This window comes from Syngnathus leptorhynchus, chromosome 14, assembly GCF_054491065.1.
Source record: "Syngnathus leptorhynchus isolate UIUO chromosome 14, UIUO_Slep, whole genome shotgun sequence".
NCBI lineage: Eukaryota > Metazoa > Chordata > Actinopteri > Syngnathiformes > Syngnathidae > Syngnathus > Syngnathus leptorhynchus.
In genome coordinates this window covers 598,304-626,196 of record NC_141208.1, presented here as the reverse complement: position 1 = coordinate 626,196, position 27,893 = coordinate 598,304, and the positions used below count along the sequence as shown (strand labels likewise).

At 44.9% G+C, this 27,893-nt stretch overlaps 3 protein-coding genes across 3 annotated transcripts in view; 2 read left to right on the top strand and 1 right to left on the bottom strand.

Annotated features, from left to right (window-relative positions):
• tnr (tenascin R (restrictin, janusin)) overlaps positions 1–2,671 on the top strand; it is a 70,406-nt gene extending 67,735 nt beyond the window's left edge. Inside the window, exon 31 of the mRNA XM_085929773.1 lies at positions 275–2,671. Coding sequence (XP_085785899.1) covers positions 275–394 — 120 coding nt within the window. The 3' untranslated portion in view covers positions 395–2,671. The remainder of the gene's footprint in view (positions 1–274) is intronic.
• A 3,674-nt stretch (positions 2,672–6,345) lies between these two features.
• On the top strand, positions 6,346–8,759 carry kiaa0040 (KIAA0040 ortholog). Its single transcript, XM_085930593.1, has 2 exons — positions 6,346–6,491; positions 7,638–8,759. The coding sequence occupies exon 2, from the start codon at positions 7,846–7,848 to the stop codon at positions 8,170–8,172; it is 327 nt and encodes a 108-aa protein (XP_085786719.1). The 5' UTR covers positions 6,346–6,491; positions 7,638–7,845; the 3' UTR covers positions 8,173–8,759.
• A 2,340-nt stretch (positions 8,760–11,099) lies between these two features.
• tnn (tenascin N) lies at positions 11,100–26,610 on the bottom strand. The gene is made up of 19 exons (XM_085929972.1): positions 26,466–26,610; positions 22,022–22,204; positions 21,750–21,938; positions 21,304–21,678; positions 20,164–20,297; positions 19,956–20,085; positions 19,223–19,405; positions 19,039–19,128; positions 15,919–16,182; positions 15,562–15,825; positions 15,222–15,485; positions 14,881–15,144; positions 13,816–13,946; positions 12,919–13,057; positions 12,704–12,855; positions 12,531–12,627; positions 12,295–12,459; positions 11,994–12,157; positions 11,100–11,848 (listed from the first exon to the last, which is right to left on the bottom strand). Exons 2-19 carry the CDS (start codon positions 22,200–22,202, stop codon positions 11,696–11,698), a joined length of 3,339 nt encoding a protein of 1,112 aa, XP_085786098.1. The 5' UTR covers positions 22,203–22,204; positions 26,466–26,610; the 3' UTR covers positions 11,100–11,695.
• Between the last annotated feature and the right edge of the window lie 1,283 nt (positions 26,611–27,893).

The window sequence follows — 27,893 nt, the reverse complement described above, 5'->3', positions numbered from 1 at the left end:
CAGCGCCTCTTCCTGACAAGCTACCGATGTCTTGGAGTTCCGCAGCATGCCAAGTGGCAAAGTCTTACAGCCTGCTTGTTGGCTTTGCCGCCATTTCTTTTTTGTAGAAGCGCACGGAAGAAAATCGGATTGTATACTAACGTCTGTCACGGCGTTTGATGGGGTGACGTCGGCGAAATGGTGGAGATGTCGCTGCTTCATTCTTCTTCGGCAAATGGAATATAGTGCGGTGCAAGTATCTTCTTTCGAAAGTCACTTTTGCTTGCTCTTGCAGGGAATTAACTGGTACCACTGGAAGGGCCACGAGTTCTCCATTCCCTTCGTGGAGATGAAGATGAGGCCCTTCAACTTCCGCAGCATCAGCAGCAAGAGGAGGCGGTCGGCTCCGGCATAGATGGCCATCCGAGCGCCCCGTACGGTGGGCTGCCCCCCGAATGCCAGGCAGAGACGGACGGCTTGAGTTTGGACGAAGGGAACATTTCATTGAGCAAAATCTGCGTAGGGTTCGTTCTCTTCATTTTGGATTGGCAGTCCATTGATTTGCAATTCAATATGGCAAGAATGAACGATACGTGGATTTTTCTGAAAGCAACGAGTGGTTGTCAATAGCACGAGAGGCAAATATGGTCTGACCTTGGTTCGTCTCCGCCTGGCATCCACGTAGAGCCGTCCGTCTTTCCCCGCTGTCCTGTCCTGTCCTGTCCTGTCCTTCCTCCCTCCCAGGAGATAAAGACACTGTATGTAATTTATTCAACTCTTTTGTGTAAAAAAACAAAACCCAAGAAAAGCAGTAACAACGATGCCCTATTTTACCCATTAACAATAACCCTTTTCACGATACGATACGATATAACAACAATAAAGGCCGTTACTGTAAGATATACAAATCTATTTTTATAACTGATATCGTGGCAGAAATCCATCCGTATTTGATTTGTTGCCTTTTCCTTATTAGATTCATGTCAACAGGAGGACAACAAAAGCCTCTTTTACACAGATTTCCAAGTTGATCGCTTGTTGAACATCTTGTGCCAGCATTATTGCACCTTTTCCAAACCAGGAGGTGATCAACTTTTACGTTGTTGTTTTTTGGGGTTTTTGTTGTTGTTGAATTGGATCCTCTCCAGTCTTTGAGTTGTCCTGCCTTGCTGGATTGTATATAAAACGTCGGCTCTTGTGTAAAAGAGGCAAAAGAAGACCGGAACATTCCAGTTGGACATTCCGACTCGCAAAGCGGCGCGGCTTCATCCTGACCTACTTTATTCACGTTTGACTCATCCGCTACAATAGAAGGTATTTGTGTTCACGATCAGTGTGTTGATCTTTTGTTCTGTGTTTATCGAATTGACTTCATTTTTTTCTCTAGTTGTCGCTTTTTAGTTTAGTTTCAAGCAAAGTACGTGAGTGTTGTATCGTGTTGTAGTGATGGTTTGAATACCAAAGATGGAAGAGATGAGAGAAGAATGACAAAAGAGATGTTTTGGCAGTCAGAAAGTCAAATATTTAAAAGGGCCACATGTGTGCTTGGCGTGCATCGCGGTAGTAGCTGATTTCACCTTTGATGGCTTGTAAGCATTTTTGTCGGGAAAATGAAACAGTCCCTTTTGCATCATATGTTCCCTTTGAATCCGCAACACAAATGCATCTTTTTTTGGGGACTGAAAAATCTTCCAGTTTGGATACCACCAGCACGGATTGACCCTATTTGTTTTATTTAGCGGTGTTGACGTGAGGATGTCTGGCCTCTTTTGGAAGCAGACTAATGGCAAAAAAGCAACACATTTCCGCTCTTACCGTTAACATGCAAAACTGCAGTCACACTTGTTTTTATTAGGACACGTTGGTCCATCTGGGTTCAAGTCGTTTGTCGCCGGTGACTTTTTCCGGGCTTCTCTTATAGTCTATGTGTGCCACCAGAGTAGCTGACCTTATTGCATGAACCACTTAGATGGAGTTTGACTCTGGCCGTCTTTGGGAACAAAAGGAAACTTGAGTGTTTTTTGGGGGAAAATATCAGGGATGTACGTCATGTCAGACTTTAGTTGAAAGAGTGAAGACTATCTTTGATCAAACTTTTTATCTTACTCATTGAAGCTAATGGTAACATTTCTAGTTAGAGCACACATATTAATATGACTTAGTTCACCGACAGTTTGTTTATACGTAATTACCACCGTTGAACTTTATTTTGTATTAGACTGTTGTTGAAAGTGTAATCTGATTTCAACAGATATTAAAGTAACAATTCAACAAATCAAATATTACAGACATTTTTTGGGGGGGGTTATGTTTCTTGCAACTAAAAGAAGGCAGTCAGGCAGGTTATGCAATGAAACACATAACACCTCTCTCTCTCTCTCTCTCTCAGTGACAAGAGAAGCACTGCATCTCGATTTCCTTTCAGTTCACCGCAAAAGTGGTTCGAAAAAACCCAATTCTCATCTCAATAGCAGCGTTCACGTTTTGCTTCTGCAGATGAACCTTTGTACTAAGTGTGACACTGTACCTACCCGACACTGGATTTAAAATGTTGCCATGTTTGAAAAGTTGGGCAAAATGTACTGTTGCCTGTTACAAAAAGAAATGCTGATGATGCCATTCATACTGAAAACTTGGGATTTGTTGTTGGATACCCTTGAATATTGCTGTCAGAATTGATTTCTAGTTTGACATAAACATGTACTATATAGTTCCTTTTTTAATACATTTTCTACATATTAATAAAATATTCAAATAGTCAATTCCATGTTTGGTCTTTACTGATGAAATAATCAAGTAAATTATTTTTCTACAATTTTAGCAGATCTTTTTCCAATATTTTGGAGCGGAAAATAAAAATCAACAAATGACATAATATTGTTGTGCAAAAGTCCACATTTACATGAAAGAAAAAAAAATCCGGATGCAGCTGTCACAGGTTCATGTGCCTTTTGCTTTTGCTTTTCTTGTTTTGTTTTTTTCAGCTTCCTGCTCGAGAAATGTCTTTCTCTGCATATGACTGAAAGACACTCGACGCGCGTGCAACGACTGGGTCTTTCATTATTATCAAATAACCTCCAAACTGTGTATTCAGCACTTTGAGACATTCACTTTCTAATCATTGCGTATTCAAATGTTTCACTAATTATGCATGCGAGTGTCAGGTCAGCAGAAACAAGCCGGTGACTAATCGGCTGGCGTGTCGTTGAAAATAGAAAAAGTCAAAGCAGTAAAGCCAAAGTGAGTTCTCGGCCTCTGTACGGAACCCGTTTTGCAGCGAGCGTCTTTTCACAGTGATAGCACCAGTGCTGTTTGAATATTTAACACATACACGCGGAGAACGAGGCCTGCGCATCAACTGGGGCCGGGCCGGGCTGGGCCGGGCTGGGTCGGGCCGGGCCGGGCTGGTTTGTGATGAACAAGTAAGTGGGAGCCGCAAGACCTATTGAATTTTTCCCAGACAGCCTCACTGACTTCCTTGTAGTGCACATTGATGTTTATTAGATGCTGTTGATGGAGTGTCCAAAATTGAGACGGAACCAGGAGCCAGCGCCACACATCTGCTGAGGTAAGAACTTCTAGTAGCGCCAAATGAAATGTTCTCTCCTATCTTGCCACACCGCTGTTGGTGTTTATTGAATGTCGCACCTTAAGACTGACACAGTTTTACTTGACTTTTTATCGAAGCTAATGTCACATTCCCAAGGCAAAAATTGAAGCGCAGCAATATTTGCTCTGATGAAATGACCTCTTCAGAAAATAGTAGTGTACCACTTCCAAACCAGCTAGTTTGTTTATCTCTTTGACGAGTTAGCCTGTCATGCTGTCATGCACATATCTGCTCAATTGCAATTTTCCGAAAGCCTTGTTGTAATCAGATGAGACCAGAATGGAAGTTTTGGGACTCGGCGTGTTGAAAGTGTGGCGGAAAAACAAACACACACATGCCCCTGAACACAACATCCGTGTTGATGATCGCATCATGCTGCGGGGATGCTTTTCTTTTTCAATGGGCTTTGGAGCTCCGTTATTAGTGAGAGTGCGGCCGAGGCCTGGAGGAGCGAGCGCTTTCCATCACAAGCGTGCTGCTTCCAAACAATAACAACAACACAATGTTACCAGGCTATTGGTGCTTTACAAGTTTCATAGGACCGATTAGTCCTACCTTAACTTTGACCTCGGTAAAGGTAAAAACACGATACAAAGTAGACTACCGTCTCCTGGAATAGCCGTGTGCACGATCATGGTCATGCAGCTTGTGCTTTATCTTCCGTAGGAAACACCAAGCAAATGGTGTGTCTTCTAGATAATGACAAAACCACTCTTACTTCCTCTTCGCTCTCATGTTAAAGTTCTTTTATGAGGAGAAGTGCAGAGTGAAAGAATTGACTGTCCCGATATGTCAAACGTGGAATTTTGGACACGTTTTCATAAATAGGATTGACTTGGTTGTTTCATTTCACACTTGATGGGTGGGCTTGTACTCCAGAGTCCTGACTATTTGTTTACAACTAATGAAAGAAGTTCATTTTCCATAATGAGATATCCTCTTTCATAAAACTGGCAACCAATGTGCTGCTAATAATTCAGTGCATTCATGCTTCTAATAGTTGCTGATAGTGAGGTGCACAGTGGCGCTACACTTACTTGCTTGTTTAAAACTTTGCCTCACTTAGTGAACTTATATTTTTGTGTGCAGAACATATTTTGGTCATGTAGTTTGATTCATATTTACTTTGCACTTTTCCAGATGATGGTACGTGACTCAGTTATGTTTTTTTGGGGGAATATTGATGGTTTCTATAATTGCAATACTGTAGTGACAGGTCCAGCCGCCGAATGGACGAGCCTCACCGATAAAAGCACACGTTTACCCCCCGAGTGCGTTTGTTCATGTCTCGGGGCTACGTGGCTTCATGAAAATGGATGAGACGAGCCTCATCATGTCGCAGCTATCTCTGCAGAATAACACGCACGCTCGGACGCACGCAACGCAATACCCCAGCTGGCGTCTACGCTCGTCACTGTCCAGTCACCTCGCCCAAACACTGATGAATGATCCGGCACCGTGATGGAAATTCTTATTTACAGTGGTTTATATGAAAATCACCTTAGTGTATATTCATTTCACAGCTTGTGATTGCATATAGAGCCAGCCGCAGGGGTCTTCTTTTCATCGGACGGTATACAGCATGTATTTTCCTGCCAGAATGCTTGGCTCATGCACGCTGATACATGAGGCGCTCATAACTGGGATTCTTACATTTGGACGCATTAGCAACACGCAGTTGGCAAGCCACCTATGCTAACATCATCGGATAGAGTGCCTCGTTGTTCGTCACCCACAGCATTTGAGAGCAGAGAGAAGGGCTTGATTTTTGAAGCCTCATATATATATATATATACTTGGCAATTATTTTCTGAATCATTCAAACACGGCAGGGTTGTTGAAACTTTCTTGACTTGTTTCATTCACTTTGCGCTAACTTTTTTCTCCTTCGAGTTTCGACTGTAATTGTGGTCAGCGTTTCCTACACTTTTTTGTCATTACGTTGAGCTCACAATGTAATTTATGTTCTTGTGCAGTAATGCTGTAATACAAAAAAAACCCGACTTGCAAGATGTCACGGGTTATTTAGCGCGTTACAGGCGCACACACTCACGTTTGCGTCCTCTTTTTCTCAAAGCTCTGCCCCCCCAGTTACCGACAGGCTTTCTCTCTCTCTCTCTCTCTCTCTCTCTCTCTCTCTCTCTCTCTCTCTCTCTCTCTCTCTCTCTCTCTCTCTCTCTCTCTCTCTCTCTCTCTCTCTCTCTCTCTCTCTCTCTTCTTTTCAAACCTTTGAATGAAAAAGCCTCTTTTGCTCGACTGAGCCAGAAAGAGAATTAATCACAATGCCACAAGCAGGCAGGCAGGCAGGCAGGCAGGCAAGGCAGGCCACTGTAAGTGTGTGTAGACCCAAACACTCAGAGTGCATCTTTCACCTGGTAGAGCACTCACAGACTTTCGCAGCTTCCCGTGTTTGTTCCCCTTTTTGATGCGTGTTTGTCCAAGCCTCATTGTGCTGAAGGGAGCAACTAGAAGCAGGCGTTTTTGTTTATGATCTCAACTTGTCCTCTGTTAGGTTTACATATCTTGGCTTGTCCCTGACTCACTGCGACGTCACTCGGTGAGAATACAGTAAAAGCAGCTGCAAGAATCCATGCAGGAAACACACAAGCAAGCACAGACAGAGGGCCCATTCTTACAAAAAGTGGGCAGGCAGGGTTCAGTGACGTTGGGACTAGAACGCACACACACACACTGAGTCAGGAGGAGGAGGATATTGTTGGAGGTTATGTGTGTGTGGGGGGGGGGGGGAACGACGAGGCTCAAAGAGCAAACAGGAACAGAAAGTGAAGCCTTGTCATGATGTGCGTTTGTGTGAGAGGGTGACAAAAAGAAGCAAGCTGATGGCAAACACAGACACAACTTGTTTGATTAGCTGACGGGAGGAGGCCTGACCCGACTTAAGGTAATGTCACTTTCAATCACTTGCTCTACATGTGTGTGCGCTGAAAGTTGGAGTGACTGGATTGGGATAGATTGGATTTGGAGTGTCGGCTCACTTCTTTTTGCCCTTGCGTGACAATTAAGAAAAAGTCCGTTTGAATTGTTCAGGTTAGCCATGAATAAGCACCATAGGATGGATGGATGGATGGATGGATGGATGGATGGATGGATGGATGGATGGATGGATGGATGGATGGATGGATGGATGGATGGATGGATGGATGGATGGATGGATGGATGATGTATTTACTCAACTTAGCTGTGACATTGGTCGTTTTAAAAGTTGCAATAACCTCCCTGAAGGTTATAGCTGCGAGAATGAAAGAATTGATAAGACTCTCAGCCGCACTGATCTCTCACTCACATAATTAGCATGCAAGAAAACTATTCATAATTTTCTCAAAGCATTGTAGAAGTGCGCATTTGGAAATGTAAACACTTTAATAGAAGTGAACTGGGTCTGAATTATTGTAGTGAGTACTCAAGGAGTTCTCCGTTTCAAAAAGGCGCCATGATGACGCCTGCTCTAAATTGAGGAAATGTGCCCTTGTACATCTTGATACACACTTTGCAGCTTTTGTCTTCTGCTCAAATCTCCAAACAAAACCAAAATGAAAAGCAGTATCAGTCGTCGAGTGGGCTCTTTGCCGGAGGCCGCTCATTAAAAATTCCCGTCATGCCTTCTGTCGCCACTTCTGCTCTTTTAGGTCACGCGTGCTCCTTAAAAAGCAGCCCCCGATGCAATCATAACCGTTTTTTTCTCAGCCCCTTCCTGCTTTTGTGGGGCGCCATCAATTGGCTTTTCCTGGACTAAAGAATCCTCCACAATGTCATGAGAAAGTCAAGTGGACTCTTGGAATGTCATAATAGCCATTGGCATATTTTCTCATGTGTTCTTTTTAATCTAGTCTTCTTCTACTATACTAAAGTCGTTTACTCTACTTCAAATGTTATTTGTTCAAAAGTGAAGAGAGAAAAAAACCAAATCCCATGAGAAACAGGCAGTCAAACATTTCCTTATTAGGGCAACTATGTTCCAAAATGATGTCATTTTTGTAATGATCACACCTTCCAAATGCTGAAATGAACAGACCTTTTTGTTCCACAGAGCAAGAGAACACCTTTCAGGATTCACGTCAACTGAAATGAGGAGAGAAGTGAAGTGGACCAACACTTCTGTAGTTTTGCATTGGGATGTCTTTGGGCTTGGACTGAACCGTCTGATCCGTCCGTTTACTTCAAAATGAAACTTTGAAATTGTGAATTCATCCATCACAAAGCATTACGTCAACTTAAGAACTTTGCATGCTGGAGCTATGGATGGGACAACAGACAGCGTCCGCAACTTCTTCAACCATGTCTGGAGCTTGGTGATGGAGAAACATCAGCAAGGTGTCTACAACACCGTGTGCCTCGTGGTCCTCCTCACTTTGCCCCTGGTTGTCCTCGTCACCACGCTGGCGGTGTGTTGCCATTGCTGCTGCTGTCGCCACGCCGACGACGGCCGCTGCCGCTGTGGAGGAGGCGGAGCCCACCAGCCCGAATCAAAGAAAAAGAAACATTCGGCCAATAATGATGACTTGTGGATTTCCGTCAAAACGGGCCAGATGATGCCAGATCTGGTCGCTCTGCCGATGGAGTAGAAATTCCTTTTTATTGTTCGCAGACAAGAAAAGACTGGTGAAACGTAAAAGCAGTGTTGGGATTCTGTACTAACCATGCAGTATGTTTACCACGTTTGCGGTACAGATATTCACAAACTCGGCGACCAGTTCGCCATTCACAAATTTTCCTGTTGGCTAGTTGTGGAGCTTCACAGAGCACTTTGCTCCCATCTATGGCATCTGCAGGCAATTGTAAAGTTTTCAAGGGAGTGTGATTTTACGCAAAGATTTATGTTATTTACAGAAACGGTTGAATTTCCGTCAAGCTCATATGTGAAATAGTATGTTGTGTCTATTCAGGAGGGCCCTGCAGTTTTCAAGGCCTGCCTACTTGTCCCATCTATTATGTCACCGCTATCTATGATGGCTCACACACCCTTGCTCATGATTTTTAGCTCCAAATGTTTCAGTTCAGGCATTGTATTGTAGTTGCAATAACACATGACTTATATTTAGATGATTTTGTAAAAGACACTCGGGTCCTCTCTTATTTCTTTTTATTCACGTGACCAACTCATGATGTGTAATGTGCACACCAAGAAAGATGCGCAAGATGACATTGCAAAGAAATAAAGTGTGTTTTTGCCTTTGTTTGAGTTTCTTTTTCTATTGGAAATGAACAGTGATTTAGCATTAAAGTGCATTTTTCTTTGTTGTATGTTTAGTTAATGGTAAACTTCCTTAATTTGCTGCTTGCTGTATAACATTTTTTTTTCCCAACCTTATATTCAAACAGACACATTCGGTATAATAACACCATCAACTCCAAGCCAACAAAAATACCAAATGAAAACACGTCTGAATGACGTCACAGATCAAACAACCAATCAGAAAGTGGGGGGTTGTTTGGGTGTGGCACTTTTCACTTTCATTTAAATTTTGACCGTGATTTTTCCCTAATGAAGTGGCCTGTGATTAGGTACACCTGAAAATGGCGGCGTACCTAATGGAGTGTCCGAGTGACGTCACAGATCCAATAGCCAATCAGAAAGTGGGGGTGAGGGCGGGTGTGGCACTTTGGCCATGATTTTTTCCCTAATGAAGTGGCCTGTGATTAGGTACACCTGAAAATGGCGGTGTACCTAATAGAGTGTCCGAGTGACGTCACAGGTCAAACAGCCAATCAAAAAGTGGGGGTGAGGGCGGGTGTGGCACTTTTCACTTTCACTTCAACTTTTTCCCTAATGAAGTGATTAGGTACACCTGTGTCCGTGTGACGTCACAGATGAACCAGCCAATCAGAAAGTGGGGGGTTGTTTGGGTGTGGCACTTTTCACTTTCATTTAAATTTTGACCGTGATTTTTCCCTAATGAAGTGGCCTGTGATTAGGTACACCTGAAAATGGCGGTGTACCTAATGGAGTGTCCGAGTGACGTCACCGATCAACCAGCCAATCAGAAAGTGGGGGGTTGTTTGGGTGTGGCACTTTTCACTTTCATTTAAATTTTGACCACGATTTTTCCCTAATGAAGTGACCTGTGATTAGGAACACCTGAAAATGGCGGTGTACCTAATAGAGTGTCCGAGTGACGTCACAGATGAACCAGCCAATCACAAAGTGGGGGTGAGGGCGGGTGTGGCACTTTTCACTTTTATTTAAGCTTTGATCATGATTTTTCCCTAATGAAGTGGCCTGTGATCAGGTACACCTGAAAATGGTGGTGTACCTAATAGAGTGTCCGAGTGACGTCACAGCTGAAACAGCCAATCAGAAAGTGGGGGTGAGGGCGGGTGTGGCACTTTTCACTTTCAGCTAAGCTTTGACCATGATTTTTCCCTAATGAAGTGGCCTGTGATTAGGTACATCTGAAATCGGCGGTGTACCTAATAGAGTGTCCGAGTGACGTCACAGATCCAACAGCCAATTAACAGGTGGGGCTAAATAATTCAATAAACAAATGGATAAACAAATAAGAAAGTGTAGCGAACGATTCGGTGAATGATTCTTTTGAACAAATGTTTGGAGTGAAGCGAGCCTAAAGATGCAGTTGACTTGAAAGTACTGGAGTGCACACCACTACCCCGGACGGTGTCATGGAAAAAATGTGTCAACCCTAGACACATTATTTACATGTGAGACAAAAAGCACGCGCGTGCCTTGGCTCTTTATTTTCATCCTTTGGTTCTTGCTCCTTCCTCTTTGTGTTGACTCCAGTTCCAAAGTTAGCCAATGTCATCTCTGTGGGTGGAAAGACATTTCATTCGTTGGAACTCCCTTGACTTTACATTGAAACTGTAAAGTGGAATTCAATCAGTGACTTCAGAGTTGCTGAAAGAAAGTTAGAGCCAAAGCTAGCAAAGTGTGTGTGTGTGTGGGGGGGGGGGGGTGATAGTGGAAAAAAACAAGTGTGGCTGTGTGAGGTCACTGTCCTAAAAATTGTACAAAGAATATTATAAGTATCATCTTGTTGATACGTATCTTTCATTTATGTGTGGATCTTGCATGATGGAGTGCGTTCCCAGCCACAATCCCAAATCCCTGAAGACTCTGAGCGAGGGTCACCGACCCCAGGTCAACTACGAAAGGACGTTCCTGTTTGCAGCGCTCAATGTCTGGATTGCCGAAGTTTCGGAGGGCTTGAAATGGAATCGTGACCTTGTCATAAAATAACCAGCCAGCGCCTGCGCTATTTTCAATTTTGGGGAAACTATTTTGAAAGAACTGCCCACGTGCAGTTCCTGTAAGTTACTCAACTTTGTTGTGAGGAAACATTAGTCATCACTTGACGGAGTCTATTCTTGCTGTGGCGCTCTCTTTCTTGGTTTGGTTTGAAAGCCCAAGCCTAGTAAGGGTACAGTCACTTCGAAGTCACGTCCAAGGGTTAAAGCTCATTCTTCGGCTCGCTACCGTGATGTCAAGCCTGCGCAAGCTCATCTTCACAAAAAAACACAAGTTTGAGGAATGTTTTTGTATTTTTGGATTTGATTCACTTTAATATGACAACACTCATTAACATTGGGGGAAATATTGTACCGCTTCCTAAGAAAACAAATGAAAAACACAAGATAAAAGCAGATCCAATCAATCGTCGGTGGAAAATCGGGTTGATATTTTTTTCATTTTGTTGTGTGATCCACGACAACTTTCGAGTGGGCTGCAGAAATTGATTGCGTTTTTTTCCGTTTGTCTGACCTACCGTTTCTCCACATCTAAAAGAATGAAACTGAGATGGCAGAAGTTACAACTGACACGTACAACAAAATATGTCTTCAACTCAACTGGGATGAGAGCAGCATTATTTCTGGATATACTCATTTCATTGTTGGGACATTTTTCTGATGTCAAATTTGTGCCTTGGCTCAATAAAAGTTGGCAATCATCACAAGTACTTGCTTGTTACTCAACAACCACACTTGAGAAGAACCTTGAAACCAAATCAAGCAAAATAACTTTTTGAACAAGCAGACCACTCGGATGTATTTTGGACCAAAACAAAACGTTTTCTAACCAAGTCGAGCAAATTCTCAAGAAGTCAAGGCTGACTATGATCTGCGTCTCTTCTACTTCTGGTGGTGGACGGCATTCTGTCGGCTCTTCTCTCTGGCCAACAACGATCGTCTCTTCCTGCTGGAGAAGGCTCCCGCCGGCCGGATCTTCATCTCGGTGAAGTCCAAGGACACCAGGTGGCCTTTCCACGGCTCCCAATTGACCCCCTAGAAGTGTCAAATGTCCAAATATGGTCAATTGTAGTCCCCCCCCCCCCCCCCCCCCCAAACTGAGACAATAAGAATCGTTATTGTCGTGAAGACTTGACTGCTTCTTGTGTGGATGCCAAAGTGAATGAGCCTAATCCCTCACCAGACTGTGCCTGTTGTCTCCCCATTTGCCGTTGAGGTTAGCCAGGTGACAGTTTTTGTACCACCAGGCCCCGCGGTGCGTAAGGGCGCAGTTGCCCAGGGCGATGTCGTTATCCGAATCGATGGTCGTCCACGGCCGACCTTGGTGGTAGGTCATGGCGTCACCTAGGGAGCCACAAAGACAGACGCCATTGATCCGGCGCAAGTAAATACTTCCCGAGCTCACCTTCTGCCGGCTCGCTGGATGACTATCGACACGGACGCCGCGGTGTTTTTCTTTTAGGACAATAAAAAAAGCGCACCTGCTGTCCCTCTGTAGTTGCCGACGGTGAGCGCAAACTTTTGCCTGGCACTGGCGATCTCGAAGTTATCGTAGACGGCGTAGGCCCTCTCGGGCCCCAGGCCCAACTCGAACCTGGCCTCGTACCGGATGGGCGTGTTGGTCATCTGGTATATCTTGTCCAGCCCTGAAAGCGAGAGAACGACGCGAGATAGCTCAGTGTGCCCGCCGGACTCGGCAAGATGTTGGAGTTCTCACCGATCCAAAATTCATCCGTCGCGTTGCCGAAACCGGCCACGTACGGCCTCCAGCGTTTCATGAAGTCGAGTTTGCCGGTGGTGCGACGCTGCAGGACCTGGAAGAACACATACTGTATGAAGAAACATATAACGACTCGTTCTGGATGTCTTGGTCAGTAGGTTAGTGAATACCAGCCAGCCGCCTCCGTCGGTATCCATGTCACAGTAGGCTTCTATTGGTTTGGAGTTGTCATTATTGATGTATACGGTGTAGACTCCGCTCTTTTGGATGCCATTTTTCATGATCTGGAGGCAGTCCACGGGGAAGGGGTAGAGGAGGCCAACTACGGAATGGATCAACATGGGTCAAAAACCTTCAACCTAAGCCAAACTTGCATGATGCAGACCTGTTTTGAAGACCATTTCCACCGCTTTGCTCCTCTGGTTTCCTCGATAAGCCATGATGCTAACTATGTATCTCTTCGCCATCTGGAGGCTAGACATGACAAAGCTGGTCTCTCTGGCTCCAAGCTGCTTCTCGACAGTCTGACAGACACAACAAATTAGGAACGGGCGTGACCAGGAACAGATTCATCCCTTCCAGCCTTTGTAGACCTCAAAATACGTACATGAAATCTAGCCACGTGACATGTTTGCATGTTGACATTTTGGCCGAGTTGGCCACATCATGTTATCAAACACTTACTTGGGAGTTGGGGTAGGTTGTGAACAAAACAATTATTATCCGAAGGCCAAAAGGAGGTCGACATGTGATTCACAAGCCCAAATGTAACAAGATTATGCACTTTATGACCACAAGAGAGCAGCCTTGCACACATCTTGAATGGAAAGAAATGCACACGAGGCATTCCCAGTAAAGAATAGATAGATAGATAGATAGATAGATAGATAGATAGATAGATAGATAGATAGATAGATAGATAGATAGATAGATAGATAGATAGATAGATAGATAGATAGATAGATAGATAGATAGATAGATAGATAGATAGATAGATAGATAGATAGATAGATAGATAGATAGATAGATAGATAGATAGATAGATAGATAGATAGATAGATAGATAGATAGATAGATAGATAGATAGATAGATAGATAGATAGATAGATAGATAGATAGATAGATAGACAGATAGACAGATAGACAGACAGACAGGCAGACAGACAGACAGACAGGCAGACAGACAGACAGACAGACAGACAGACAGACAGACAGACAGACAGACGTGATGCTGCCTCAGCAGTTGAAATATTGCTTATTTTTTTTTAATGTCCGACCTCACCTCCATGTTGCCATCCTCGTCCCTGTAGGTTAGGATGTAACCCTCGATGTCAGCTAAAGGCGCAGCCCAGGTCAACTGAGCCGACTCCGTGGTGACACTCAAAGCCTGCAAGTCCTTAGGAGCGTCAATGTCTGTCAGTTGGATGACAACACACGACAAGTGAGTGCCCATAACAAGTCATTCGTTTGGATTTGGGCTGCTGTAAAGCTTGAAATTGCAAAAGACCATCCATGGTCCCACTGGTTTAGTCGAGGGTATTTTTTGTTTTCTGGCTTCGTCGACTTGACGCTCAGGACCGAAGCTGACAATTATGTTTATGCATGCATGGTTTTCATTTACTTTGTGGAGATAAACCAGTAATTAGCCTGTCTTGTTTGAAAATCAACATTGAGCTGATTACTTTGACACATGCACACGGGGTAGAGTAATTATTGTATGGGGACTGAACGTTATACAGCCATCCGAATGTTGGCTTGTCAGCTGGAGGTGACTTTGGGTGGGAGGTGAGTTTGCAGCAAACTCGCATCAATTAGAGCGCTTTTGCTTTGCGACACAAGTAATTGACATAATTTGCCACCCACTCACAGATAAATTCGTTTTTTTTGATTGCGTGACCACCGACGGTTGGCAGATTGACGGAGGCCATAACAAAATACGGCCTACCGCTAGAATGAACTTTTCACTTCAGGCACAAAGAAATGTTTGTTCATGTGCCTCTGCTGCTGCTGCTGCTGCTGCTGCTGCTGCTGCTGCTGCTGCTGCTGCTGCTGCTGCTGCTGCTGCTGCTGCGGCTGCTGCTGCTGCGGCTGCTGCTGCTGCTGCTGCCGCCCCATACACAACGTACAGTACCTAAAGTCTGGGAAGCTTGCCCTGCCAAACTAAAGGATTGTGCTACTTCCTGAGGATTTCACTCATAAAATGCTAGTATTGAGTGTTTCATGGCGAAGGAAGTACATGTGGAATGTGGTTCTCAGCTATCCTGAAAATATGCAGTGGATTTGGAAGAGGCGATAGGGGATTTGCTTTGAAATACTGAAACAACCGATAGATGGAGTCATGTGGAACCTGTCTCCGCTTGCACTGAGATCTTCCTGCTGCTTCTGCCTCCTTTGACAGCCCAGATGTAGACCGTGTAGACGACACCCGGCCTCAAACCGGTCAGACTGTGAGAAGGACTTTCGGGACCGACGCGGATTTCCCCGCCAGCGCCCTCCGAGGAACTGTGGCTGAGGACGTAGCCGTCGATTTCTGCCTGGACGCCATCCCAGGACACCCTGAAGCTGCTCTCGGTTTGGTCTCGAGCTATAGGGTTAGCGGGATCGTCCAGCTCTGTGGGAAGATGGTAGAAAATGCAGTTAATGCCACCGACGCAAGTGGTATCGTCTCAAGAAAGGTCCGAATCCAACCTGTCTCTGCTTGTGTGGAGATCTTTCGGCTGGCTCTGCTTCCTTTGATGGCCCAGATGTAGACTGTGTACACCACGCCGGGCCTCAAGCCCGTCAGGACGTAGGAATTGATGTCCGGCCCCAGAGAGATCTCGTCGCCGGAGCCCTCCGAGGAGTGGTAGGTGAGGACGTAGCCGTCGATTTCTGCCCGGACACCGTCCCACGACACCGTGAAGCTGCTCTCGGTCTCATCGTGGGCTAAGAGGTTAGCGGGAGCATCGGATTCTAGAGGAAAAAGTTAGAAGACAAGGTTGACCCACAATGAAGCTTTTGTCCAGAGTAGAGAAGTCATATTGAAGACCTGTTTCTGCTTGTGTTGAGATCTTTCTGCTGGCTTGGTTTGCCTTGACAGCCCAGATGTGGACTGTATAGGTAACCCCAGGCCTCAAACCCTTTATCGTGTGAGAACTTCTGTCAGGCCCAATTGGGATTTCCTCGCTCAAGCCGTCAGAAGAACGGTACGTTAGCCTGTAGCCGTCAATTTCTGCTCGGACGCTCTCCCATGACACTTTGAAGCTGCTCTCGGTTTCTTCCTGGGCCACGAGGTTAGTGGGAGCGTCCATCTCTGTGGTTCAGGTTCGTAAAGAAAAGGTTGAAAGCCCTCAAAATGTCAGACGGGATGAGTGAGTCCTTACTCTCGAGCTCATTTCAAGTTTACCTGTCTCCGCCATGGTGAAAGTCTTCCTGCTGACCTTATCACCCCTGAAGGCCCAGATTTCAATGGTGTAGACCACACCGGGCTTTAGGCCAACCAATCTGTATGAAGTCATGTCGCGCCCAACGGGGATCTCGCCGCTGGAGCCCGCGTCCGAGGTGTACGTCAACATATAGCCTTGGATTTGGGCCTGGACCGGGTCCCAAGAAACCGTGGCGGTGTCTTCTGCTACCTGGGTGGTGATCAGGTTTGTCGGGGCGTCGATGTCTGAGAAGGTAGAGATTGGAAGAATGGGACTTCAAACTTGAATTGCCTTTTGAGAGAAACGATCTCAGTCTCAAGGTGATTGATTTATGGCCTCCGATTCATTGAGGAAATGATTGATTAGTTGCCCCCCAATTCATTTATGAACTCCCATTCAAAGAACACAAATGTCAACGAACAAAAGCAGTAGATGTTCATTTGATTGTTAAAAGGTGTGATATACTTTGATCTTTTGTGGTCATCAAAATGAGAACATTCTTCGATGAGGTATCATTCATCTTTCTACACTTTGACTTTTTGACCACGGGAGGTAATAAAAACATCATATACAGTACGGTCCTTTATGGTTTTATCAGGAGAGCCATAAATCAATGGCCACTTGGATCTATGGCAGGGGCTATCAATTACATTTTGACAAGTGGACCTTTCGATCGCTTTCCTTTCATGTATCGTAGAAACAGTAGTAAGTAGGAACTCGTCCGACAAAGAAGCAAGATAGCCCGTTGTGGCTTCCAAAGAAATCATTGGCAAGTTTTGACGATGCTAAGAAGACAAGCTGGGTGGACGTCAATCGGAAAGCATCTCGCATCATGAATGGAGAATCCTAGGAGATGACGTCATCATCAATGTCAAGTCCATATGTCACAGTATGCATCTGGCTTTTACAAAGCTGCCAGCGACTAGCGTGATGAGCGTTTGTGGGCGTCTTGCCAGGAACCTGCGGTCGCAAACCCCGACCGCTGACGTCATAGAGGGCTGCGTCAAAAAGACCACCTCTATAACATCAATCAACTCAGGATGGGAGTTATTTTGGAGAACCAGTTCCCAGCACGTCGATTGCTTGGAATTGTTTATTTGTTTGACCAAAAATGGAGATAAGCAGTCCCATATCAGAGGAACAATCTTTCATCCACCGGCGGGCGGGTTAGAGGAAGGGTTTCCACTTAAATTATAGGGGGAAAAAAATCCTGCTTTATGTTGAACAAGAACACTATCTGAGTCACTCTCGGAGACATTTGTGGAAAAGCAAACTCGAGCGTCGTACGGCTTTGCACATAATAATAGCACAGGGGGCCGATGTATGGAACATATGTGCTATCGCAGGAGACGTGATGACAGGCGTCAGTGTGTGTTGAGAGAAGATGGATGACGGAGGAGGGTAAAAAGGGAGGCACCCAGCAGAGACCAGGGCAAACGTAAAAGCAATCATCATTAGGGATGGAGGATTCCTTCCTTTGTGGTGCACTTCAAGGCTCGTCTGGTGTCACCGTGCGCTTGCTTGCATGAAGACTGATCGATCGATCGATGATACGTGCAGGAGAAGAAAGAAAAATGCCGTCCATCTGTTCAACTTCTTTCTGTTCTCGGCCACTAACTGCTTTGCCGCTCACACCGGACAATCTCAAGCTATGTTTAAACTCATTTTTGTACTGTCTGAAACATTTGTTTTGCTTCTCAAGCGGTGAGGTTTGGTTTACCTAGAAATATAAATCAGCAGAACAGCACCGACTTGAAATATGCTAGGACCGCCTCAGGTGTCAGGCCCGATAATCGGCTTCACGGTATTTTCCGATTTTTCTTTTCCGCGTTTCCACACATAATGAATCTCTAACAGCATTTTCGGAAGAATTTTAGGGGTCTAGTAAGAAAATATTTTGCGGGAAAGAAATCCGAGCTTCGCCAGCACAGAACAGTACGAACTGTCAGATTTTTTTGCCCGCAATGTTTTTGGGGAAAAAGCGAGTTGTGCTGCAAAAAAAGCCTTTAAGTAGCAATATTATTTCCCCAAATAGAACAAAGCCACATTTGTATTCCACCTAAAGCAAAACCAAATGCACATGATGTCTGACCAGAGCGGGGACAAAAGAATAATTCCGCAGCCGTTCTTGCGTGTTATTCTTGTCTCCTCCCTTGCACATTTTGCCTTTTTTTTCCCGCAGAGGACGACGTAAGACAACCTCGGACTGATAAGCCAGACGGACGTCCCGCTGGACCATATAAGGTGTCCCCCGTAATACCAAGACTCAACATGTTTTTACCGGGTCCAGCTGCTTCTGGTTAGACGGGCCTTGCCGGTGAATTCATTCAATGTAAATAAGTAGCAGCTGCAGCGGTAAGCTCCGTTTTATTTTCTAGCACGTTAGCCACTTGGCCAAGTGGCTTAGATTAGACTCTTTTGCTCAAAATTGGCAAGCCTGACAAGATCTTTCATTGGGGACACACATTCACAATTTGGCTCCGACAATTTGTCTCAATTTTGCTCATTTGCCGACTTTTGACATATTTTGATACAGTGGCAGTAGGGTCGGATAAATATGTCTGTCTGAGACGTTTTCATCATCTCACATGAAAAGAAGAAAAGATAACGACAGGAAGCTTCAGAAAAAGAGAGGTGAAATTCAAAATCCATTCAATTGTCTGGCCCTGGATTTCCGAGACAGAGACGTCGACCGCGCCGCCGCGTTTGTGCGATCCGACGTTAAAATAAACAGTTGGAATGATTCAATATATTCAATCGAGTGCTTTGGAGAGGAATCGCATACTACCTCAGCTGGCCTCAAGCATCAGCGAGCATCTAGCGGTCGTTACACCAATCATATCACCTTTCCCGCACTTAAATTCCAGCCCTCTACGCCATTAACCCATAATTGCAGCTCTCATTGGCGGGACCGTATTCCTTAATCGTTCCGTTATCGTGTTCCGGCTCGTATCGTGTGTCAACGAGATTCTGGTTTTGCTATTCCTTTCTGGCTTGTTAGCTTTTATAAGTATTCGAGCGGGCGACGGTCGATAGCGGCCCGATTAAAAGCGAGTATTCTCAGGAGAGGTTCATCAAGTGGATTACAGATTGAGACTGACCTGTAGAAGCCACGATGGAAGAAGAGTTGCCCTCCGCCGGTCCTTTGATGGCCTGCACTGCAATCAAGTATTCTGTTCCTGGAAACAAACCTGAAGGGGAAGAAAAAAAAAAAAGATCCGATTTCAATTCTGCTCAGTAAACGTTCACCTCAAATTTGTCAATATAAAATCTGCGGCTGCTCACCCACGATGGTGTGTTTGGTTCTCGCCTCTTGGCTTCTGGGTACATTCAGCTCCGCCTCCTGACCCGATGGGTCAGTATGCGTGAGGCGAAAGTGATCCACCTCAGTTTGGGGGTTGCGCCAATCCACCTGGATTGAGACGTCTGTCCGGTCAAGAACTCGGATGTCGTTGACTGTTGAGACACCTGGAAGGCAACAAAATGTGCATTTTGTGTTTGGGGTACTCAGTATGAGAATTTCCAGCCAAGTTAAGCACTGAAATGTGACTTTTGGGGAACTGTTGGACTCAATTTACAAGCGGCCCCTGATATCTACCATGAGGGGCCACATCTGTTGTCGTGCAAAGTGTGCAAGCAGCCAAACATCTGCCCGCAGCTGGCTAACAGTCAAAAGCCAGATGCGTTACATGGAACACCATGCGATTGTTCCGATCTGCTCTGTCTGCCTGGCTGGCTGGCTGGCTGGCTGGCGCTAATTCTGTGGCACAATCTCCTTCTATACACCTCAGTCTTCCTACCACATCAGTGAAGAAGTCCAATTGACATGAAACACATCCGTGCAGCCATTTCCTAGCAATTACAAATGACAAACCAAACCTTAATGAAACACTTTCTGACGTTTGAGCTTTAATTAGGAGCGAGATAAAGGAAACACTGTTTGTGGTATGCTAAAGATCAGATCAGCTCAGATCAAGGAGCTCCTCCGAAGGGGTTTCAGGGTAGGTGGCAGCCTCACCAGTGGTGGCTTCAATTTCCTCCGCTCCACTTTGGATGCCTCTGATAACAGCGTGGACTTCAACAAAATAGCTAAGCCCAGAAGTCAGGCCTGTGATGAGATAGGAGTTTTCCGTGCTGGGAACACGGACCTAGGAGGCAAATTGTTGCAATAACATTTGTTTCAAAGAAACATCTGCTCTCATTTTCAAATAGAGTGAAAAATGTACCTGCTTCAAGGAACTCCCCTGACCTCGGGGATGATAGGTTAGAACATAATAGTCAGCCCCAGGAACCGGCAACCACTGGACCAGGACGGACACGTCAGTGGTCTGGACCACCCTCAGACCTTGAGGACTGAGCACTGAACAATACAGAAATATGGATGTCCGGTATTTTAACGTTGTAATTCACCATATGAGATAGGATTTTCAAGGAGAATGCTGAAGGAGGTTTCACTTGACGATGCGCTGACACGTACTTCAAATCGTGTTCGTATTAGCGACAGCGCAATGTTATTTTCAAGGCATTTGTCATGCTACCCAGAATGTAAAGCTCTTTGGTGATGATGGAAGAACCCATGTCAAGAGGGTGAATCGGAAGGTATGCACCGTGCAGCGGCCGAGACGCTGAGGATGGCGCTAAGCTCTCCGCAGATGAGACAACCTCTGCGGTGGATTAATAGTCGATGAATCTGTAGATTCAAATCAATAAAGCTTTGCATGCAGAAACCTGAGAAGAGGAAAATTTCTGTGCTGTCTAGTTGACATGAGTAGACAGGAACGCTCAACTCTGGGGACGAGGAATTTGAGCAGTTTCCTAACAATGTGTGAAACAATCATATGTGGATGCTATTCAAATTGTGGCATGTCTATGAATTCTGAATATGTGTGGCCCATTTTATTTCGCACGTGCACTGATATTTTCACTGAACCCGTAGCGTATGGGTCACCGGTGCACGGCACGGTGGGTGGTAAAACTCCAGAGACGTTAAATATCAGGACGCCGAAATAATTTAAAGGTGTGATTGTCCCTCAACATACAGACAAGGACTATTTTAGCTACGGCCACACCGCCGCCGTGTCCGAGGGTTAGGGCGCGGTTCTCATGGTTACGCTATCAACAGCAACTGAAAACCAAAGGTGGTGGGTCTTTTCTGGTTGGGTAAGCACAAAAAGTCTGGAAGCAAATTGAACCGTTCCAAGCATAGCTCCAAATAGCAAAACACAATATTATCATTGTATTTTCAGTCTGAAAGAGCAATGCAGCGTCAGGTTAAAGATTTGCCAAGTCCTTCTCCTCCAGTCATCGTTATATATGCTGCTATCGAGATATTTTTCCTTGGCATAAGAGAAAACAAACTAGCTTACCTAATGAACAGTCCTCCCCGTAAAACCCCTGGTCGCAGACGCACTGGCCGTCGAAACAAAGGCCGTTGCGGTTGCAGTCGTGGGGACACTTGTGGACGCTGCAGTCGTCGCCGGTGAAGTGTGGGAAGCACACGCATTTTCCATCCACGCAGTGGCCCTTGTCCTTGCAGTTGTCGGGGCACATGAGCTGGCTACAGTCTTCTCCCGTGTAGCCCTGATGGCAGATACACTGGCGATCCACGCAACGGCCGTTGTCGTTGCACTCGTCCGGGCAGGAGGACACGGAGCAGTCCGGCCCTTCCCAGCCTGGGTAACAGAAGCAGCTGCATGTGTCCTGCTGGTAGGTACCATGCCCGCTGCAGCTTGTGTCTACACCTGGACAACCAATAGAAAGTCCTCGTCCATTTCAAGCTCATATAAATATATATCTATCTACTGGGTCCTACCTGCTCCATTGCCGCAGCATCCCTGAGCACACTGGCTCTTGAGGTAGTTGACTTCCTCTTCCAAGCCATTCACTCTGTACAGGAGCGATTTAAAGCTCTCGGACTCCCCGCAGTCACAGGTGGGCGACTGCAACCTGATGTTGTGCCTGAAGACGATGTCGTTCTCTCCATTGCTTGCGCTCTGCAGACCTACGACATATGGCCCAATAACACTTGCCCAATATAGTACACTTGAGTCATTATGTAGCCATCTATATGTTGTTTCTTAGCACCTTTCTCATCCTGGCTCGCCTCCAGTTTGCAAGCGGAGACCCCCGGAACGTCAAGATTATAGACGTGGCTGAATGTGACGGCTTGCTCCGGGGCTGAGGAATCCACTTTGGTAGCAAAGCCCAAGTGCCAGACGGCGCACAGGAGGGCCAGCAGGGCCCTCCGTTGGCTTTTAGTGGTCATGGCTAAAGGAGGAAATGAGAGACAATTAGAAAGGAATCCAGAATTTCCTTGGGGATCGAGAAGTCATCTCCTGGACCGTAAGCGCATTCGTTCATTCCGAGGCAAAAGAATCTATTGCTCAATCTAAAGCCATGAGGGAACTTTTGTAGGACTAGTCAGCTGTATCGTTAAAGGACCGAATCGGCAATTTGCCATCAAGCGTGTGAGAACCTCTGCAAAATGCAAACAGAAACATTCGAACAAGAATTGCGATAAAGCTCCATCTGACATGATCCTTTTACATCTTTGCCATGAGCTTTGTGTGTTAGGTAGGAAAACTGCAGATGTTTGCTGACTGGAAGCATGGCACACTTGCCAGCTTGAAAAGGGGTCACCATTAAATATCCCTGGCACTCGTTCACAGAGAACAAAAATGCTCTTGACGATTATCCCTCGGGTATATTGAGCCGCCGTGCTGTTTAGTCCTTTGAATGAAACTCAACCCGCTGTGTGGTTGTGTGAGGTCTTTCTGGAAGGAAAAGCCTCGTAACCAAACCGGCGGCGCTATTAATTTTGCCCAGTCAAACGTTTTGACCTGCTCCTTCTGTTGTACAGGACGAGGTTCAATGATGTCATTGCGTATAGCCAAACTGATGTCATGTCAACCAAGCCAAATGCCTGCTGCGGTTTCCCCCAAATTACAAAGTCACCTCATCTTTGACAAGGTTTCTTTTATCTCAGGTCTATATATCACTTTGAAATGAGGCTTGTTCGCAATAGCGATTCTAAACCTTGCAGAATGGCCAAAGGCTTTCTTATATTCGATTGAGTTCCGCTGTAATGTTTCCACTGGTGAAATAAATGAATACATAAAATGATAGATTCATTGAGGGGAAAATAAATCAATCCATTTTATTTTTTATTCATATCATATTCATCTAAAAATGATGACAATAAAACCCCAACTTTCCCTAACCCTGCTTTCGCTGAACTAAGGATATTTACAGATCTCTTTCTGTGACCGTATTGAGCAGAAAGTGCAAAAACAGACCGTGAAGAAAGTTTTCCAAGTAAATCCCCCCCCCCAAAAAAATCAGCCCACTGGGCCCATTGTGAGCTTTGGCTCCGTGTACTGAAATGTCATCAAGTGGTGTGTAAATGTGCTGATTTGCCCCTCGACGCTAGAATGAAAGCATGATCAGATTATCAGCGAGTCTCAGCAGGGAGAAAACGTGACCCCCGAGTGCTGTGAAGGGATCTTTTTTTCAATAGACCTCATTGAATAGTAGTGACTTGAGCAGTTTAGTAAGCAAGCACATTTGTGTATTTGATCAAAATGGACAATGAGCATGAATGAATTTATGGTACAAGAGTGATGTTTTTCACTGCGCCGTAGTGGGTGTGAACACAGTCGACTAGCTTCTTCTCCTTCGAAATTCCTGTCACTATGGTTTGTTGTCTTTCGAGTTTCTCAGGAAACAATGTAAGACTATATCATACTCAATTTGGAAAATGTGAAGTAGAGTCCAAAAAAATCCTCCATATGCAGTGTACATCCTTCATTGTTCCATTGACTGTCACGCCATCTGCTCAGTGGAAACGGCAGCCTGATCAAGGTTGTCTGTTCCAAACCACTACCACTTGGTGGAAAAACATGGCCGGAGCCGTTCAAGCTCACGTCACGTCGTCGACTTTCAGCCACCGGAGTAATTGCTATTGGTCAAAGCTTTGAGGTCGGCCAGTGGCCGCTGTGCGAGTGGTGACATCACTACACGTGTGGCGGCTTAAGTGGCCGGCTGTTTCTTGAATGAAGAGAAACGCCAAAGGAGCCGAGCCAGCCCAATGACAAGCAAAGTAGAGTACACCATACCCATCGATTCGTGAAAAAAAGAATTGTGATTGGAAAATCTGCCTAAGATAAATACTAAATACTAAGGTTGAGAGATGCAAGAGCGTTCTGGTGCTTTAACAAACACGCTTTCATTCTTCCTTTGGGACATTTTAAGCAGAGCCGACGGCTGCTCTGGTTTGTTCGGCAATTGGAATGAAAATGTCTATTGACCACTAGGTCACCAAGTAGAGTGGCCCGAATTTTGAGCATGATGATTATTTCCGGACAGCAGTACAACCAGTGTTGCACAACCTGCACATCTATTTTTTGCTAGCAGGACACTTTGTCAATTACCCAAAAGGAACTAGTGAAAACGTAGATTTGTTGTTGAACTTTCTAAGAGAATGCTTCTGAAGGCAAAACTCGATGAAGCCGGTCCCAAAAAATACAAATCCAGCCAATGAATGTATATGCTTAACGCAAAGGGAACTAACTCATCTGTATTGTAACATCATGTCTTGAAATAAACGCCGACTGATGATTTTAGTGCGTGGCAAAGTTCAATACAACCTGAGAGGTGTCTACCCCAGACCGACCACATAATGAGGTGTTCACCGTGGCAACCAGCCAGTTGCGTAACATCAACATGATTTTCAAGGTGCTATTTGGAAGGAAGGGCACAGACGTCCGCAGACTGTTCAACAAAATCTGCTTTCCTTTCATGTTACGGTTAGGTCAAATATTGCAGTGAAAGAAACAGAAGGAATCATTTCCCAATAAAATCACAAGTGCCGTAGTGAGGCCAAGAGTGAGCCCAGGCTACTTGGAGAGACTTTTCTTCGCAAGCGGTGGTGACAGATGCTGCTGTGTTTGTTTGGGAGCTGTGAAGGCACAAACATTGACCTGACAGCAAGGCAAACACAGGCAGACAACACATCCTACTTGAAATACACAGAGGAGAGCTATGAAGCTTCCGAACAAAAAAAGGCCCAATGCCTTTGGTACAATTCACTGGCCATTTTCCGTGCCTTAAACCATTTTCCAAACATATTAGGATGAGCCACCGCCCTTCTAGCGTGTGCCGTACGTCCTTGAGATGATTTAGAACGAGATCTCGAACTTGGCGTAGTACCAAGACTGACCTGTCCAGATTGTCAGAAAATACAATGAAGAACAAATTGTAGACAGCTTTTGGAAAAACGACTCCAAGCGCACCCCATCGTTGGATAATCGTTGATTTCAACTCGTGCGACTGACTTCAAACTTTTCAATGTTTGAGAGGTGCTGTACAAAGTGGAAATTGAATGATATGAAGAGCAGGAAAACCAAAATGAGAAAGGGTGCTTTTTGAGTGTGGGGCCGCCCGCCAGGTGAAAAACTAAGCTCATGAGCCGCAGCCATGAAAGCCGCTGCATTATGCAACCTGAAGGCTTTTTTTTTTTTAGAGGGCGACCCACTCACTCACTCACTCACTCACTCACTCACTCACTCACTCACTCACTCACTCACTCACTCAGGGATGTGGGACTCTCTGTCTCTCCAGCTCTAGAGAGCCGTTCATGGCTGAGGGCCTGCATCTGGAATTCATTTGCAGGGCTTGCAGAGGTCCCCCGAGCAATGCACAGTAGCATTAAATGTAAATCTCCGGGATCAGCAGCAAGCCAATCCAATGGGCTTCCTCTTTAATATGAATAGCTACACTTAAAGGTGTTAGCATCTTGAGGGAAATCAACGTTGACGGCCAATAAAGGATGATCTCACCCAACGGGGCTTTGAACTGGATGATTGTTGTCTTTTACAGGTGCCCCAGTGGGGGCAACATCAGAAATGCAGATTTTTTTGTCTTTTATATACTTCATGGAAACGCTGTATGGGAGGATCTAATGTCTATCTAGTAGATTTGTTTTCGCATCATTACAATTTTAACCATCATCATTCAAGTTTTTAAAAATCATAGGATTGGTTTGTTTTCATTGGGAAAAAAATCATACTTGTTTCATATTGCTTGTTAAAAATATGACATTGCTTTATTGATTGTGTTGCTAAGATTCAGCCAGTCAGGTCTTAAATGTGATCATCATCTTTGAAGTCTTCTAAAAGGTGTTCTAATAATTATGATTCACAATTTAATCAGAAAATGATGAATAGAACACCTCTCTGACAATGGAAATGTTATATCTTATCTCATATTGAAGGGCGAGTCAATGTAATTCTTCTTTTTTGCTGTTCAAAAGGATTTTGCCTGAAATAAGTACTTTTTTTTTTTTTGGAATGATGTGGATATAGTAAAGGCACAATAGCTGCTCAACACTCACTCGCTCACTCACCTTTATGTTTTAAGATGACGAGTCATGGTGTCAAAGCATCAATTATTTCCAGGATTGCAAAACCATGCAATAATAGCATGCAATTGTATGAATAAATGCAAGATGATCATAAAAGAAATTCCTCACCCTCGATTGTCGCACTTCTTCTTGTGGCACCTGCCGATGAAGTAAAGACGTCCTCTCCACTGGCGATTTTTTTCTCTCTCACTTTGGCTGTTAAACACTCTTCTCAATTGCCTCCGGGCCAATGGGCAGTAATTTGGGAGTGTCTCCTCTCCTTGTGGGATTCCAAGAGGCAGAAAAGAGCAAAAAGAGGAGGAAGTGAAGGAGGAGAGCACTTTTCAGCAGCTTTGAATGTTTTTCTTTTGTTTTTCTTTGACACTCCCCGACCATCTGACTTTTCCATCAGCGCAATACTTTCTGTACCTTCAATAATATTAGTCTTGTGTAAGGTTTTGGTTATGGTGGCAAAGGAAGGGGCTAAAAGTCATGTGTTCAGCAGAAAAGATGACTGGATAAAGGCTCATTTCAAGGAGGAAAAGCAAAGGCCAGGCTTCATTTAGGAGATGGACGGGTTCTATTTCAAATAAGCACAAAACAGATTGTGCCTGCTGAACTGTCTGTCACTGGTGGACCTCCCAAGGTTGGCGAGGTTGCCAATACTTTACGCTGACAGGAAGAACAATATCAACCCGACTAATTGTAGGCCAGCCAATAAAATGTCATATCTCCATAAGACAATTTTATTTTATTTTTTTTTAACTGTACACTCGGCTGGTTGCGTACGTAAGTGTCATGGGCCTCAATGGTGACAGGTCGCAGCGCACGGAGGAATTGTTTGCCGACACAACGGGAGGGAGTCAGAGCATGCTCGGAAAAGCCCGAGATTCATCCAAACAAATATGAGCACGTTTGAAGGCTGACAACGAAAGCCAAGAAAATGCCACTGAGAGGCTTACGAGCTTTCTAAGTGCAGGCGGATGCTCCGTAATGATCAACAATTTACCTAGACTTCCTTCCAAAGATAAAAATAACACTGGACGTAGCTCATTTACTTTCCCTCGATGGAGTTTTGCACCCTGCGTATGAATGATTTTAGGGGTGGGAGGGTTATAGCATACGTAGGGTTGGAATTATTTTTCCCATATACGTATTAGTGTTGATAAAATAGGAACAGACAGACAGCTCTCATCTCACAAAAGATATTTTTTGTTGACTTGAAATTCTAAATGGTTGCCATTTCCTCTTATTCCTCCTCCTTCTTGGAAGCCAAGAAGAATGCGAAGGACTTTGTATTCACACAAGCAGCTTCACGGGCAATGAGAAAGTATCCCATCCATGAACTTATACTTTGACGGAAATATCTTTGTTCCCTGTTAGGCAGCGGGTGACGTTTGAAACGCCTTTGAGGGAAAACAAGGCCATATTGTGTTTTAGGTCACATTCATGCCGGGTCAAGGTCAACAATAGAAGTCTTCTTCAGGAACCGTAGCAATAGATTGGAGCTTTACCTTCATGGCATGATGAGCGACGTATAGGCCAGAAGACCCAGCT